The 17,929-nt window shown below is 39.6% G+C and overlaps 1 protein-coding gene across 2 annotated transcripts; it reads right to left on the minus strand.

Moving 5' to 3' along the window:
* Window positions 1–1,347: 1,347 nt before the first annotated feature.
* ppp1r12c (protein phosphatase 1, regulatory subunit 12C) lies at window positions 1,348–16,988 on the minus strand. 2 transcript variants are annotated; one of them, XM_071504594.1, is made up of 20 exons: window positions 16,650–16,988; window positions 15,340–15,514; window positions 15,115–15,245; window positions 14,580–14,698; window positions 12,751–12,910; window positions 12,430–12,574; window positions 12,159–12,233; window positions 11,974–12,053; window positions 10,412–10,524; window positions 10,257–10,324; window positions 9,547–9,677; window positions 9,304–9,391; window positions 8,585–8,702; window positions 7,478–7,593; window positions 6,737–6,789; window positions 5,432–5,471; window positions 5,082–5,186; window positions 4,668–4,718; window positions 4,168–4,218; window positions 1,348–2,596 (listed from the first exon to the last, which is right to left on the minus strand). In XM_071504594.1, exons 1-20 carry the CDS (start codon window positions 16,847–16,849, stop codon window positions 2,510–2,512), a joined length of 2,106 nt encoding a protein of 701 aa, XP_071360695.1. In that variant the 5' UTR covers window positions 16,850–16,988; the 3' UTR covers window positions 1,348–2,509. The 2 variants fall into 2 exon arrangements, with proteins under 2 accessions (XP_071360695.1, XP_071360694.1); XM_071504593.1 differs by having other exon boundaries at window positions 5,073–5,186.
* Window positions 16,989–17,929: the final 941 nt, after the last annotated feature.

Raw genomic sequence — 17,929 nt, forward strand, 5'->3', positions numbered from 1 at the left:
AGCATCAAGTATTTACATCAAATGCCAAGCACATTTTTCATTATAGATAATTTTTGGATATACCTATATATATATACATTTTCATACAGTGTTCTACACAGTTCAGTGAAGTAATCTGCTGAGATGGTTAACATGTTCACACTAAACACAAATGCAATGTTGAAGCAATATATTTATTTTTCCATTTGCACAAACAACATTGACATGTAAAAATGGTATTTACAGCAGCCACCTCTCCTCTTGTAAACATGTGACACCATCCTCCATGATGTCTCTGTTTTTCCACTCTGTAGGTTACAGTAAAAACACTGCGGGTATTTTTTGCAGTTGGCTGTATTGTAGTACAGTACATTGCAGTAAATGGGTGGCTACAGTAAGACCTACAAATGTTAATGTTATACAATGCAGTGATGTGTGTTTTACAGTATTGCTGAAGGAGCCATCAGACAGGAGCATACCTTCATTCCTGAAGGTTTAAATTATGGATGCAACTGAAAACCAACTCATGTTGGGTAAGACTCTCAGTCCAGTCTCTCTCATAGTTATAGTAAATCATTCACATTGTGTCTGGACATTTTTAATACTACACCACATTTTTTGCAGTAGTCGGCTCTTTTTTTTTCTGAACATATCATTTGATGTGCAAGTTTGATAGTTTTAGTGGCTTTTGCACTGGTGATTTAGTCTTGTGAGGGATGCATGAACTTTGAAAATGATGTTTTTTAATGTGTGAATTGCATCAAAGCAACTATTGAGAAAAACAGTGATACAACTTTTTTCACATATGAAGCTGTACTCACAAAACATACATGATTGATATGGAGATATCAGTGGTTCCCCTTTAACCTACCGTACTGTATATACATGACCAGGGACGTCCACAGGAAATCAAAACATGGCAGGGTTTTGCTTCACTGCAACACCACCACAATCCAAACTCTGTCTAAACTTAACCCTAATAAATATCAATATTTGAGGTAAGATAAGTTAATTTTATGTTTCATATTTTTGAGGCGATGGACCATTATTTGTACAATTTACAGTTAAAACATTAACCTGCTGGTGCTCTCTGGTGGACAGACAAGGGAATTTCAACTGTCTGTAGCTCATATCAAAAATATATTTGGGATTCCTGTATTGCAGTTTCTCATTACTTTTCCACCTACATGTTCACCAATATGATATATCTTCAATAAGGTAATACTGACAAATATACTGACTGCTCTTACCACAACAAGGTCTTTAAAGAGATATACTGTTGTATCAACAATTAAAAGACCACACTGACCTTCAGGGAAAAAAGTCAAAGAAAATGTTCAGTCAAAAACTAAAAGAAAGAAAAGAGCCTTTATCATTTATGCCCAAACTGTATTTTATACTTAACGGTGTACGTTACCAAAGCAAAATAGAAATATTACTTACAAATGTATGTTGAAAGGCACAGAATCAAAATACAATTTGACATGCAGGTTTTTTTCTTGAAAACTGGAGTAAACATTCAGAGGTTGACCCATCTGGCCTGTCTGTTGAACAATAACAGCCGTCCGTCACAGGGTGTATACTTAGCTTAGGAGTCGTTGCTTTTCAGAAGCATCCAGTCAAAATGGAAGAGTGAAATTACTACCGACTTACAGTACTAAGAACAGAGCATGCGTCCTCCATAACCTCTTTAAAGATCTGACATTTGTAACAAACATTTTCCCCCTGAACTTGAGCTGCATCTGACGTCCATGATTAGCACCCAAAACTCTCCGTCCTTTGTAAAACAGAGACCACGACGACACCTTTACATCACTGTCAGGACAGATGGCCCCTGTACATAAATATACATATTAAATATACATTCAGAGGAGCGGGGGAGAAATGAGCATGCAAATTTGGTCCACCTTTACAGCAGTCAGCTAAAACAGAAAGCATTGAGCCAAGACTTATCCTGAGAAACAAGACTGACCACATGGAGTTTTCCCCAAAAGGACATGCAAAACTGGGGCTGGTTTTTGGCACATTTAAGTCTTTTTTGTGTTATTTTCTAATAACCACCCCCTACATATGACATGACACATGGCCTTTTTTTTTCTTTTTTTTTTTTACTTCTCCACCCATTCAGAGGTGAAGAAGGCTATCTAAAACATTACTCTGAACTTGCACTGTGCATGGCTTTAAGTCTCTTAATACAGATTTTTATACAAAGTATTGCAGAAGCAAAGCACATGAAATATTCCAGTTAAAAAAAATACAACAATAAAAACTTAATATAAAAGTGGATGTGAACAGGAACATCCTGTCAGTCCACAGGAGGTGCAGTTCAGCTTGTTATACAGTAGATTTGCCAAATCATAAAGGCCCAAACACAAGCTAATAACCCTGAAATCTACATGTTCTTCCAGTTACTGTTAAAATGTGCTGTGCAGGTGTTTAATGCTGCGTCTCTCTTCCTGGTTTGTGTCTTCTGAGTTGGGCAAAAGAGAAATCCTGTAATACTTTTCTCCATGTAGGTTTTTTTTCAGGTTCATCTGGAGAGTTTGCTGATGACTCGAATGAGGGCGGCATTCTCATCCTTGAGCCTCTGGTTGTCTGCTCTGAGGTCCCCCAGAACCTACAGAAACATTATTACACATTGGTGCATTTAGTTTTCACTTCCCACAGTGAGATCTGAAAACACTTGTTTTGATTGATGACCGAAGACTTCACCTAATTTCCTCATAAAACTGTCAACTTTGGACTGAGACAAATCTGCAAACTGTACAGGGACCTTTAGATACTAGAGGACACCCTAAACAAAAGCCACACACATTAGGGCATTTGCTGTGTAAAACTTTTACCAGGAAGATGTTTTACCTCATAAAAAGTGTATTATGTTTTATGTTAACAGGGGTGGTCTTTGTATCAGAGCAGACAGCCCATCTATTCTGTAAAAAAAAACTGCAGGAAAGTTTGTGTTACTGTGCATTCAATTTACTGGACTTACTAAATATCTGTGATTTTTACTTTAGCCACAGGCGACTGAACAATTCACATGTCTCAGCTGCCTATGTTAGTGACGAACTGACCACATGTCTGTGTGCAGGTACACGCAGGTACGTGTAGGGGAGCATACACATGGTTGCTTTAACAGACCGCTTCAGTTTGTCTAATCAGTGACACTCTCTCTGGACATCACAAATGAGTTGTGACAGATGTAACTGTAGTAATAGCGATTATATGATGCACAATGTCCTTCATCAAGCATGATATTATGAGATCGAAACTTTTAGAAATTAATTAAATGATTTGAGCTTTAGAGATCTGCCCTTATACTGAATTGTGTGACTCTGAAGCTCAAGTCAAGCAAGTCTGCTGCAGGTTTAATGTAAACCTCTGATACAATGACCTCTTGTGGGATGAGATGTGTAGGTGACTTCTACATGACACAGCAGCTGGGTTTAGACTGAGCAGCAGCTTCTGAGAGCACAACAATTAGTTTGTGGCTATGTGGTTTTGTTTCAGACAACACAGGTTTAAATTAGGTTTAAACCATAAACCTAATTTAAACCACAGCTAAGGTAATGATGAAGCAGGAACCACAGAGGTTCCTCTAAATGTGCACTTTTCTGTCTGCAGGGAGATGACAGGACTGTTGGTCAGTGCCAAACAACAGTGACAGGTTGATGAGATTTACAAAAAAGTTTGGATGTTACAAAGTCGGAACTTTTAAGTTAAGTCTTTTCAGTGTCAAACCCTGCACACAGTACAGTCTGCACAGTGAAGCTCAAACATCCAAGTGAAGTGATAACAAGCAAAACACAGTTTTGATTGGAGGGGTTTTTTTAACTGACCAACTCTTCTTGATGTGTTTGGTTCATGGCTAATTGACTGATTTTTTTGTAAGCTTGTACATCATTTTGTTTCCCTTATTTTTTTCATTGTATATTTCATTTCAAGTTGAATTTGTATTTTTTGTATTGTATTTGTTAATGTGGGACTCGGGAGGAGTAGAGGTTGTCTGAATAACATCCAAAACAAAACAAATAACCTCAATTCTTTAAAGTGTGACTTTTTAAAGTTTCAGTATGAAAACTGACAGCAATGCTGATTATGTTGAGCTCTCTGTAACTCATTTGGGATCAAATTATTGCAGTCACTTTAATTCAATACACCAGTAATTAGCATTGAAGTGAACTTCTGTACCTTCAGCTCATCCTCCAGTTCCACTGCTTTCCTTTGGAGGGCCAACTTCTCCTGTCAGCATAAGAGTGAAAATCATGAGGCTGCAAACATTCCACCTGCTGTTATTCACTGTCGGCAACACTGTCTAACATTTCTGACACCTTTAGCTTCATGCTCTGCTAAACTTGTAGCGCTGTTAACATGCATTCATTCTCTGGTCTGACATTTTATCACACCTCACAAAGTCAGGTTTACAGTAAATGTAGAGAAAATGTCAACAACTCAAGAGCAGGAAACAAAGGCTCTGATTTTAAAAACAAATCTTTGCACCTTTAAAAAGCTTCTACTGGTGCAGAGTATGCATTTCTATTTATTGTCATACATAAATATTATTTCCATATATCCTAGATAGATATTTCTCATGAGTAAATATATTTATTTATACACTACATGAGGTTAGCTCCTGCAAAACCAGATAAAGTAAAGAGAAAAGAAAGAAAGAAAGAAAAAAGCAGACTTACAAATCTCTCCAGCTCTAGCATGGCCGGTCTGTCTGTGCTGCTCTCTTGGCTCTGCCACACAGAGAGACACTATTAATTAACTGTTAATGCTGCAGGCTCTGATAACTGCGACAGATACTGAATTCATTTCAAAATAAGATATCACCCTCACTCAAAACATGACAGCAATGCTTAACAAGTAGCAAAAAAAAAACATCAATTCTTATGTAATACTTGTGTTTCAGACAAATCTTAACAGAGAAGATTATGTCTATGGCTATAAGTGCTGGATTTCACAAAAAATGAAATGCTGTCCACATCCACATGCTCTCCGTGTTATGACTGCCTCAAACAAACATGAGCGCCCACGTGACATCCCTCTGTTCATACACACACACTCTTAAAAGGTCAGAGGCAGCAGCAAACCTGCCGAACCTGTCGGAGTCTCTCCAGCTCCACTTTGTTTTGGCTGAGCAGCAGCTCCATCTCCTGCAGCTTGTCCTTCAGAGCCAGGTTCTCCTGCAGGATCTTAAAGTACAGCTGAAAGGAAACACAATCCAAGACGGTCAGAGCACAACAACCTGTAGACCAAAGCTTCATATATGTGCAGGTGGAGATAGCTGGGCTGGTGTTAAAGCCTGCTGGGGTTTCTTTTTACTTCTCTTTAGAGCTCGTTGGGTGTCATTCCTGCCCTGGTTTGTCTAGAACTTGGCTTTAATTCAGCCCTCAGGCTTGAGTTTTAGGCATTTGTGACCTTTTCTGTGAGGAGGGGTTCAGACACGTACCGTTCTGTAGTCAGCTGATAAGTCTCCCAGTTGACTCTCACTGCAGAGACACATCAGAGACTTTGTCAGAGAATCCCCAACAGCAGCACAGGGTTAGACATTTAGAAATCTGACGTTTACCATCACATGCTGGGAAATAAAACTACATTTAATTTGACTATTTCATGGTAACCATGCAAATTCCTACTATGTACACTGTCAGAAAATGTTATTACAGTCTTTGCCTGCAGCCCTCAAGTAAGACTTTTAAACTACAACACAAGTAAGAAATATGTGAAATCAAAAATAAATGTCCCAGAGATTCAAATTAAAGGTGGAGTAGGCAATTCTAATCAATAAACCTTTTGTCAAATTCAGTGACATATAATATAATGTTGCACAAATGTCTTCCTACAGCTCTGTGTCTGTAAAAGGGAAACAAAGAAATTGTTGAATCACGTTTTGAAAGGGATTGATTGGGACTGCAGAGGAGAGACTGGCAGTGATGTTAAGGCGAGTGCATGGCAAGAATGTCTCCCAGCGGCAGCGTGATGGTGGCATATGCACCACAACATAATTGGGTTTTCAAGAAGGAGTGACAGTTGAGAAACGGCCAATGAGGATAATGTCAGAAGAGCAAAAATTGAAAAGAAAGTTGTGGGATTGGGCGAGAGCTAAGAGTTGTGTCGATGTCAGTGACGCTTTCAAGCGATGGACACTGCACAGTCAGACTGAGAAAGAAATTCAGTCCTGGTTTTAGCTGCTGGGACCAGCCCACACCCTGAAGAAGAGGCAGACAGAGAGTGCTGGGAAAGAGATTGGCAGGGCTGGTAAAGACTTTAGTCCTGGTGGCCTGACCGAGAGTTCAAAGGCATGAAGAAAGGTGCAGAGGTTGCTCTGTCTCTGCTCGACCGGTGGGTAACATGTTTTCCAATGTTTAACAGAGCCAATTTGTCAGTATTGTTTTTGTCCCTTTTGCAGCTGCTTAGCTAGCAAGCAGGAACTGGTGTCACATTTGTGTGTCTGGTAATGTTAAATTACTTGCCCATGGATATTAAGGTGACTCTACTTTCTGGTTTGCCAAGACATACTATTGGTGTGATGTTAGCGATACCCACCACTCTCCTGCTACTACAGCTGTCTGCAGCTGGTGTGTGGCTATGGGGAAACCATCTCGGCCTCTCTGTATGTTAGCTTTGCAGCAGTAGCCGCTATTATAGAGCTCTGAAGGGAGGGCTGAATTTGTTTTACAACTTCAAGTTCATATTTCAACAGCATCTCTTACTCCACATTGAAATACACAAGAATCATAATGGTGAGACTCACTTTGAAGTGCTAATACTGTTTACGTCATCCAAATGAGTATCCTCATCTTCATTCTGAAAAACATGAAGGTTCAAAGATCACGACAATCCCTGCACATGCATATAAGATGTGATTAAACTAATAAGTAAACTGAAAGAGGCCATTCATACTCAAGCTCCCTTTAGTTCCCAAAACAAACATTTTGCCAAGCTGCCATTCAAATATTGTGTTTTTTGGTTCTTCTGTTACTGGTTTACTGCTAAACATAACTCACATTTTAACATTATGCAATTTGTGGTTTCTTAAGCTCATTATTCCATCATTCCACACTGTCTCACAGTTTCATAAATAATCTGTATCAGCTTTTTACAGCATCTTATTAAAAGGTATATGATGCTAACACTAATTCCATGTTTTAATGGCTGTTCGATGGCTGTCAAAATAAAATTTTAATTTGACTTCTAAAGCAAAGATTGGCTGCACAACATGCATGCACAGTTCAGGTGCCATGGGGCTCAAGAGTTTAAACCTATTTTGCGTTAATTCAGTGCACTCTAGTTTTACAAATATATTACTAGAGACAAAGATCAACGTGATTTCCAGTCAGCAAAGTTCTCTTTTTAAAAGACATAAGTGTTCTCATGATATATTCAGTTACATAATGGCAAAGAGTAACTTCAACTTTTTACAAACTTCCAGGGCTCAAGTATTGTTTCAAAAGATAAAATCAATTAATCTTGTTTTATTAGTTTGTTTTTTTACCTCCCCTTCTAGCTGAACAATGCCAGTGGAGCGTCTCTCCCTCCTCCCTCTCCTCCTGTCCTTCACTCCCAAACGCTTCTCTCCTTCCAGCTCCACCTGCTTCACCGGATCTGTGTCTGAAACACATGGAGGTTGACAGTAAACACTCCTGAGCTCTGTGGGACTGTAGGTTAACTTTTTGTGACGCAGGAAGCTGTCTCATCTTTAGCCCCAGTCTCTACTACAGATGCATGCATGTTGAGACTTGTGAGCAATGGCCTCAGTTACCATGAGCAAAGTGCTGTTTTTGGCTCACGGGCTGATTTGTGTAAACATGGTGTCAATCAGATATATCAAACAGAGAAATGCTCAGTTCCCCATTGAAATAAAACAAGGGTGGAGTGGGGGATAACAAAAACACAAAGAGGTCAGAAGATGTACACAGCCCACAGCAGTATGAAAATATGGTGGCCGCCCTGTAAGCTAAACCACACCTAAAGCTCTACTTAGCAGGAGTAGCCCTTGGAACCCATGTGAGAAAACCCATTTCCTTTTAAATATTACCCTGTAGAGCACTCCACCCAAAATTTGTGTTGTACATGTTTTTATTTAGTAGGCTTGCACTTACAGTAAACAGAAATATGACTCTATCAACACGGTGATGGGTGAACAGATACCGGACTTTACAAGCAACATCCATATTTATATTGCATCTAAAAAAAAAAAATAGATACTGGCCGACAGTATCTTTCTTTTTTATTTTTTTTAAATTGTTGTTCGGGAGCCCTTAAATGTGGTGTTAAAGAATTGTGACCAATATATGTACTGTTCAAGGCTTCTTAAAGTTAGAAAATAAACTTGTTATTGTTCTTTTGATAGATAAACTATGTAACAGTGACACTGTTTCTAGATTACCTCTCTTTGTCATTTCTGTGCTGCAATTTCTTGTTACTTATTACCGTACATGACAGCACTATATACTGTATAGAAAATTAGCCAATATTACTGACTATGCGTGTGTAAATGTATGTAAAAAATGGACACTCAAAGTATCATTCAGGTATTTGTCTACAAATCCACAACTCCTTGTTGCAATGAACAGTTTCAAAGCTTTTCATCCTCACTCACCCCTTTCAGCAGGCGTGACAGTGACTATGGGGCTGACAGGCTGGATGTTGCGAGGCGGTGGATCTGCAGCTTTAGCTACAGTCTTCTCTGCTTCCTTGAGGTCTGTCAGTGTCACACCCTGCCCACACAGAGCAGAAATAAAACCACACAGAGGCTTTAGAACAGAGAAGTGTCTTTGTAAAAAATATGCAACCACCCCATTGTGAATGAAAAGATACTGATGCATGCACCATTTGGTAGCTATGCATCATGATGCTGCAGTTAAAGTTGTCCTACAGTCCTGGAATCATCAGGTTATCCACATCATTACTCAGTGAATTTTTAACTCAGTCTCTCAGCATCATAACACAGTAATCTGTTTGCCCAAATGCTTAATTAACCACTGCATTTGCAATGTGAGATTGTAACACCTGGCAAGTGAGCAGGCACACATACACACACACACACTTGTCTCTTGTGAGAACCCTCACTGACATTATGTCACCAAATCTAAACATCTAAACTCTACCCTTCCCCTCTGCAGTGAGGACCAGTCAAAATGTCCTCACTCCCTAGATGATGACTCTAGAAACAATATTTAGTTATATTAAAATGTAAACACTTTTTTTTTCTTTTGGCACAATAATAAAATTGAACCAATAAGAGTATCAATTAAGTACTGGACCAATAGAAGCATCCATAAGGGTGGTAGTATTGATTAAATCTTTTGTAAGCAATACCTGTGTGGAGCGGCGAGACTGACGCATCAGCCGAGAGCGAGCTTTCCTCTGAGACTCAGACTCTTCATCTCTGACTGGAGCCTGGAACCTAAAGCACCCAGAAATTTCAATTACATAAGTATTATGTATTTCAATATTTTTATGCATTTTTATAAAAATTTTAGAAACATGAAAACATGTACAGCGTAAATTAAGAATGAACTGGTGTCAAATGTGAGTGTTTCTTGTGTCCCTGCTTCCTACTTGCGTCTGTCAGCGTTGGGGGCGTTGGGACTCTCAGCAGTGGCGTCCCTCGTCTGAGGAGTGGGTTGGACCCTTGCAGTGCGGTTCGCTTTGTCCTGCTCTTTCTCCTCCTCATCTTTCTCCTCTGGCGTCTGAACCACAGAGGAGAGGAGAAAAAAGACCAGCAGCTTAACCATAAGCATCTCTCTCCAAGCAAAATTTAGATTTCTTTTTATCCCACTGGGAAACATAATTAATGTAAACATAATGTTGGAACAGGGCCATGTATAAAAGCTCTGGTGAAGTGCTGAGTGTGTAGGTGGTCATGTCAGTTCAAACTCTGTTTAAATGAACAGTTTTGAGGAGAATGACGGCAGAAATTATATTATAAATAATATAATATTTAGTATTGAAATTATACATTAATTATACATAGTACATTTTTCTTTTTTTCTCATTTCCTCATTTTCTGATACTAATTAAATTGTTCTTGGTCATTCTCACTTAATCTGACAACCAATCATTTTCAAATTCTATTATGTGTTGGTCAAACAGTTCTACTGTTAACTAGACAGTGTGTCATGCTGAGAAGGTGCTGTGAATATCCAGGATGACAGCAGAAACATCCAGATGAATCCTGTAAGTTAAACTTCAATACAAATGTATTTTCATATCTTGTTTCAGAGCACAGAATCACAAGAATGTGAGTACAGTAAAACAGTGAGTTTTACCTTGTCAGCAGGGCTGACTGTAGATGTGGTCACACTTTCGGTGTCGGGACTAGACACAGTCGAGGTTTCTGGGAAAAGAGAACCAGAGAATCTTGGAATCAGCACAATCTCTCATATTTACAGAGAATGTAGTTCTCATGGTCAAAATGTTTTACCAGGGCTGCTCTCTTTCTCCTCGCTCAGCTCCAGGTCTCCTGAAACCCCCCTCTCTTTAGACTGGTCCTGCACGTTCATCTTGTCTTTACTACTCATCCTGCACACTGAACTCCTGGAAACAAAAAAACATAAGATCGATGTTTTTTCAAGAAACATAAGCAAAATATCAAATAAATATGAGGTCATGGGATGATCTCTAAATCAAGACAAATTTGGATCATTTCAAATAAAATATCACATACGGCACATACATAAACATTTCACATAATTACAAAAGATCTTTCTCATTGGCTAAATAAGCAAACCATTTTCCCACTGTTTTGTTCCTAGTTTTTGGGGGCTGTATGGAGTAGGTCATCTATTTGAGAAGATGTAGTTTTACAATATTGATTAAGAGGCCAGCAGTAGGACAGTTTTTCTGTAGAGTATTTTGTAATGGTCTTTTTACTTGCTGCCAGGAGGATCTATAGTAGGTAGAATATATTAAATAATATTAAAAATCTGCGTTTCAGAAATGATTGTTGCTGCATCCTTCCAAAAAACTAGAGGGACTAGATCAGTATTCGTGAGCATGACCAACCATGTTTTCTCCACATTCCCTCCAGCAGCAGCTGAGTGCCAGTTTGGAAGTGAATTCATTTTTTCCATCAGAAGTCTCTCCAGGTGTGGGAGTTAGTGAAGGACGACTGTATTTCCCAGGGAAGCAGCCATTTGTCTTCTGTTACTTTAATATCCAGCTCTACTCTTTCGTTTACATCTGCTTCCCCATGAACTCACAAGAGGTGGTGCATAATTCCCTCTTGCACAATAATCTAAATAATATTTTGTGGTATGTGACACACCATTAGTTTCAACACCTGTAGCGTGTGCATGTTGGAGATTAGAGAGAAGAACATCTGTGAAGTTTCTCTTTATAAGCGTGATGCAACCCGATTTCAAAAACTGTTAGAATTTTAAAATTCCTGTCGTGTGAGCCTGGTTCCAGGTTAAATATGGAGGATCTAGTGGGAGTAAAAAATGCTCCAATGATATTTGAATTTCATTCATTTTTTAGTTTAGCATTAATATCTGTCAGGAAAACCTGCCGCTGGTGTTCATGGAAAGGAAAAACTGAAACATTTTAAATTAGGAAGAATGTTTTTAGGATAAATTAGAGATAGATCCTAACTACACAGCTACACAGGCTGTATAATGCTATCAGTGCCCGACCCGAACCTGAGAGAGTTTTAACTGAGCCCGACCCCAAACCCAACAGGCATTCTGTTTTCTATGTCCGAACCTGAACCAAGCCCAACACAGTCAATGTAAATTGAAGCACTGACTTTGTGCCTCAATTTACTATGGTACTCTGTTGTTACCATAGTCACAGTGATTACACATGTGGGTCAAAAAGGCATTGTTTTATATATATAGTTAGATTGTTGTAATACACACATATTAAGCAATGTCACTAGCAGTTTAAAAACCCCTAATTAGTAGTAATTAAAAAGTCAAATGTTTGCTGCCAAATGTTCGGCCATGACTGAACCCGACCTGAATTACTCTTTGCTTTAATACTAACCTCCGCCGTCTGTTTTGTGCATTTGCAGCGGTGGGGCCCTGTTGGTTTTGCCTGTCCAGTATGGACTGTTCATTACGCCACTGAGAGAGAAAGAGACACAGCAGTCAGTGATCAAGACAACCAGTCTTCCAAAATTACATAAAGTAAATTTATATAATGCCAGATAAAGATAAACACTTTCTCACATTGGCTTGTTTCTGTGATAACTCCTCCAGCAGCTCCTCGACACTTTCATCAGCAACATCAAATGGTGTCTGACCCTGCAAAGTTCATTTCATGTTGAGAGAAAAAACATGACAAAAATGAAACATGAACATGAAAAACATTTGTGAGGTTAAATTTACAGTATAAAGTTCCAATTCCTGTAAATGAAAGAACATGCTGATGTGGGACATGGATCTATATATATACATTAATATGATTAGAATTAGGTTTTTTTTTTTTTTTGGGCCTCACCGCATTGCTGCGAGATTCCATATTGCACAGGTGTTCTGCCAGGATGCGACAGGCCTCTCCCTGACCCCAGTGCGCTGCAGCATGGAGAGGTGTCCATCCGTCAAAGTCCATAGCTGACACATCCAGCCCACACTGACACAGTATCCTGGAAAAACACAAGAGCAAGGTGACAACAACTAAGCAGGAAGAACTGTATGAGACAATGCAAATCAAAATATGGATAATACTACAAATGCCTGGTTCACTTATCATCTGGCTATTCAATCCTGAGCAAAGAAAATGAGGCACTGATCCATTACAAAGCAAGTGAGGAATGTTTACTTGAGGGCCTCTAGGTAGCCTTTGGCTGCAGCAACATGCAGTGGGGTGGCCCCAGTCTTGGAGTGCCGCACATCAGGAGGTGGGCCTTCAGTTAGCCAGGTCCGAGCGTCTCTCATTATGTGTTCCTCCTCCAGCCGCTTAGCTGCCTCCAAGTCCACACCTGGACATAAACAGAAAATGTCAAATACATGCGTCCCTTGTTTTATACATGTATGAGGCACACCCATCTGCGGTGCATTTAGGTCTTGGCAATAAAACAATTGCAATATGTAGCAGCAATAGATACTTCATCAATAGCAATATGAAAACTGTTCAACAGGAAGTCCAATAGTTTTCACGGTTGCATGAGTAAACCCTAAGCGTGTTCCCACCTGGCTCATTTAACAGGGGTTTTGTTCTGTTGCACTAACAACAGGGGCACTGAGTCAAATAAATGAGTGCAGCCAGTTTCATTAAGTCTAACCCATATCAGAAAACTGTGCTCTGTAAACTGTGCTGGAAAACCGTCCCGACCAAGAGTGGGAATACAACAAACTTGTTTTATCAACCTAGCCGTTTCAACCCTTTGGCTTACTCATGTCGTCAGTCACAACCAACATCTGCTACATCTCAAGAAACAACCCACAAGCAGTCCATGATGGAGAGGTAAAACAACCAATAAAATGGATTCACATTCATATCAGCCAATGGGACTTCTACAAAGATGGATCATGAGGCCAGTTGTATCAATGATTGCCTAAAGCCACATGAGCCTAAAGCCACGCGATTCAGGCCAATCATTGAGACAATATTGAGACAATATTTTTAGATTTTTTTGTCTCATACATTCCTACCCTATTGAAGAGCTGGATGTAATATGTTTTATGATGACCCTGGTGAAGGCCACAAGCTGAAACATGTTGGTCTAACAATAAAGTTGTTCTGTGTACTTCATGTGTTGCTAGTGTTTGAACCTCTTTAGACTTCTTATCTTCTCCATGCTCTTTGGAAGGAGGTGAAGCTGTGCCAGAAACCTCTACTTTGCTTCAACATTGTGGAGAGGTACTAAGCAACAACCCCATATGACAAAAAACTCCAAATGGTAAAAACACATAAACTGTGCTGTACTGTAACTACTTTTGTTCTGGTCTTTATTAAAAATAGGTCAATAATTAGCAATATCGAAAGTATGACAATGTTTATGTTAATAAAATTTTTGGCCATGTCACCCAGCCCTAGTTGCATTCCATTTAGGTAATAATGTTTCCTATTAGTAGTATGCAAGGTTTAAACACAAACAGTTTTTTAATCCTCTACACAATTACCTCTGTAACTTTAAGCAAAAACCATGAATGGTTGTTCAAAAATGTACACTTCTATCCTCATTTGGTATAAACATTTTGCTTTCAGTGTTATTGGATGACACATCATACCAACTAGTTTGTTTCAAGTATAACCCTGACTTAAACTCTCTGTCCTCCAGTCCTCAGGGCTCACCATCATCAAGAATGTTCCAAATTCTAGTATCAATATACATCTTAATATGGCAAAAACAGGCAAACTCACATTAAATAATCAAACGGATATTCAAAGCAGTTAACTGTGAGAACTGTGCTTGTATCTGCAAACAACATAGGTGCATAGGTGGCCACTCTTTCATACAAACATGCCCATCTGGGTGTTTCTATTTAGCTCAAAAAACTTATACAAAAACTTTGTTAGTGTTGCTGTTAATTCAACAGAACATGTGCTGGAAAGAAACAAACACATTTGTCCCTGAGATTAATCAAAAACAAATGGTGAAACAACCTTTAAAAAGGGGTGTATGGTTGTCAGTGGACATCACTCACCCTGTCTCAGAGTGTAATCCTGAAGAAGGGACTCAGTGGTCTCATCCAGAGCAATGTCCAGAGGAACATCACCGTCACAGTTCACAGCAGAAAGGGATGCACCTTGCTGCAAAAGGAAACTGACAAAACAAACATGGACAGATTGAGAATCCATTTAACCATAGAAACATTCACAAAGTCTACACAAAGGAACAAACTCTAGATAGACATACATTATTTGTTTGGGGTGCTGATACATTCAATCTTAAAAGCGGAGCCAAAAGGCAATATTCACAAACAAGGAAAAACGTAGGAAAAAAAAGGTGCATCAATTGTTAAATTTCTTGATTTACATGCTTTTGTGCCAGCCCAGCCCACTAATGCTTTAGCTGACTTGCTGTCCTGCCAAACACGACAACAATGTTACTATTGTTGAAGGCAGAAATGCTCTGGCACCCACGCTGCACTCTGACGTCCCCATAGTGGCAAAGAGTACTGTATTACACAGCTGCTATGCTGCTGTATTCTGCTAACTGTAGAGACTTATACTACACACTCTGCAATGTCAGAGTAGCCGCAGGAGGCAGCAACATGCAGCGGTGTCCATCCCTCACTGTCAACCTGGTTCACGTTGGCACCATTTTCCAAAAGGAAGGTCACCATCTCCATGCTGCCATCTATGCAGGCCTGTGGAAAGGAGAGAGAAACAAAACAATGTAATAATAAATATTACTTATTCTTCAGACAATAATTAAAATTAAACATGAGGAAACTTCCTTACCTGATGTAAAGCAGTAATCCCATCAGCATTAGAGCAGTTGATAATTTCTGTCACATCTTCCCCATTCCTCCTTTTGGTGTCTTTGGCCTCCTTCAGCATTACCTGGGCCTCATCTGTGTCCCCACTGGCACAGGCAGCCAGGAACTCTGCAGCCCTGTCAAATCTCACACTTTTCCTAAAAAGACAGAGGATACAGGCAGCTGAGATAACTTCACTGGTTAGCTGTTGTGGCTGGTTTGTCAATTTAATACAACCAAGCATTGTAACACAGCCGAATTTCATGAAGACACCAAAACCAACAATGAATTAGTCTGTCTTGTAATATTTTCTGATTTCCCAACTTGCTTGTGGCTCTCATTCAAAAGCCCATCAGTTCCTACTGAATAAGTAACCACTTAAAAACAGGTCACAAATATGTTGTTTCACTTTTTAATGAAAAGAAAATATCTTTAATAAACATTATCCCTACAGGAATATATAGATTGATTCAGTGCGCAATAAATGTGTTTTAAATAATTTGTGGAGACAGATGACCATTGAAATAAATAAGCTAGAACAGGCTGTGAATGCCCAGGCAATACAAACATAACAGTTCACTGGTGGTTTTGGTCAATAAGAAAGATATAGCAAACACAAACCTTTAACTCGGTCACTGAGTTTTTTGTAACACAACTGGGCCTTGCAAGTTACTTTTAGTAAGTGTTGGTGAGGGTCTACTTGTGACCACCCTACTAATGCAATTGCTGCCATGATAAATGGTGACTTTACATCAGCAATATCCATACTGTTGGATGGACCTGCAACTTAGACAGCCACTGTAGTACAAGTCATTATTGTTATCCAAAACACCATTTAGCAGAGGGCTACAGTTTATCTTTAAAAGAGATGACCACTGCTGGAACTCTGATTGAAACAAGTACTGTAAATCATATATAGTGCAGTCCCAAAAATCAAGATTAGCAAAGTCAAACAACGATACAAGTAGACCCTTACCAAGACCGACTGAAAGTCACTTTGCTAGCTAGCTAACTAGGACAAACACTACCAACTTGGGCCTCAGACACGTTTGCTGACCACTGACAGTTTCAACAAAAACTGAACATTATGAGCTTCTTTAAACAAGCAACATTATTTAGTAGCTGGAGGGCTAGTGTGTTGTACTCTGAGGTGTTTCTGTTATTTTGTCCACCCCTTGTCCAAGCCCACGCACAACATTCCTACCTCACCATATCTTGAGATGTTTAAGCTAAGCTAGCTAGCTGCTAGCCGGAAGTTACAGTAAAATTGTTTGGCTGGAGATGTTCCTTTACCGTGGTTTGAGGATGGGGCTAATTTCGTTAGACACTGGCTGCTCCCCCGGCGGGTCGCTCAGCTCGGCCTCCGGCTCCCCTGCTCTATCCTCGGCATCGCCCCGCCACCTCCGCCTTGGCACGGCCGACGCTTTGTCAGTGCAGGAGCCGGCCCAGCGCTTCAGCTGCTCCCGCCGCTTGGTCTTCGCTGAGTCCCCCATTTATTTATCCGAGGAGGACTATGTTTTTAAAAATAAAACATACACTGGCAGGGAAAGACACACCCTCCATGTGTATACTTTCACTTCCTGGTTCTCGTTCTGGATGTGGAGGAAGCCTCGGCTCGTGTTCGTGGCCGTCGAGAGCGCGCAAAACTGCGCAGACTTGTCTGTGTGACGTCACCATCGCTGTTTTGGAGTACACCCTTGAGGGGATATGCTGAAATAGCTTCATGCCTTGGCATTGTGCACATACAATAACCCCTACACTTCCTGTCATTGTGCTACTTCTTAGACTCTAGTCAGCTTAATGTTTAAATAATATCTACAATGAAGGCAGATGCATCTTTCAAAAACACTTACTGACAGGAATATAGGACCACTAATACGGCTTTCTAATGATGCTCTCTTTACATAAAACTCAAACTTACAAAACTTTCCCTAGCTGGTGGGTCATTTATAGCCTTGTTTAAAGGTCACAGGTTTTCAATTTGAAGTCTTAAATGTTAACAAGTCATTAATTTAAAAACGGCATCAGCTAAAGTTAGAAAGTCATCTGCCATTATCACTGTTCATCAATGTAATTCATAACTAAAGGGTTATTATAAGAATGCATTAGGCATGCAGTTGTGAATGTCCAGAAGTTGTTGATGTTGTCTTCCTGATGAACTAAAGACTTACAATGTCAGAACACCTATTCTGCCTCAGGAGGATAAACAACAGCCAGAGGGATTTTCATAACATGATGACCTGAAAGTTATTCTTATTAATGACTTACAACTCATTTTTAAAGCAGCTAATGTTTTAGTAACTATTAATAAAGCCATTAGTTTCACATTATAAACCCAAATGATTCCCAATTCATACTGGACATTTAAAGGATCCAACTAGCTGATGTAAAGTTTTAACCTTTAAAGCTATTGAGAGCATGTATGTGCAAAGTTTGTCCTGTTTGCATCCCCATGTGGCGACAACAGGGCCAGTGTCAGAGAAATGCCCACTCATAAAGTTGAGATTTGTAACCCTTTGCCTTAAGGTATTATACCTGCGATGCAAGTCCTACCACTTTGCCAGACATGTCTC

Source organism: Trachinotus anak, unplaced genomic scaffold, assembly GCF_046630095.1.
Source record: "Trachinotus anak isolate AG129_WGS33_773 ecotype Australia unplaced genomic scaffold, CSIRO_AGI_Tana_v1 ptg000019l, whole genome shotgun sequence".
NCBI classification, from domain to species: domain Eukaryota; kingdom Metazoa; phylum Chordata; class Actinopteri; order Carangiformes; family Carangidae; genus Trachinotus; species Trachinotus anak.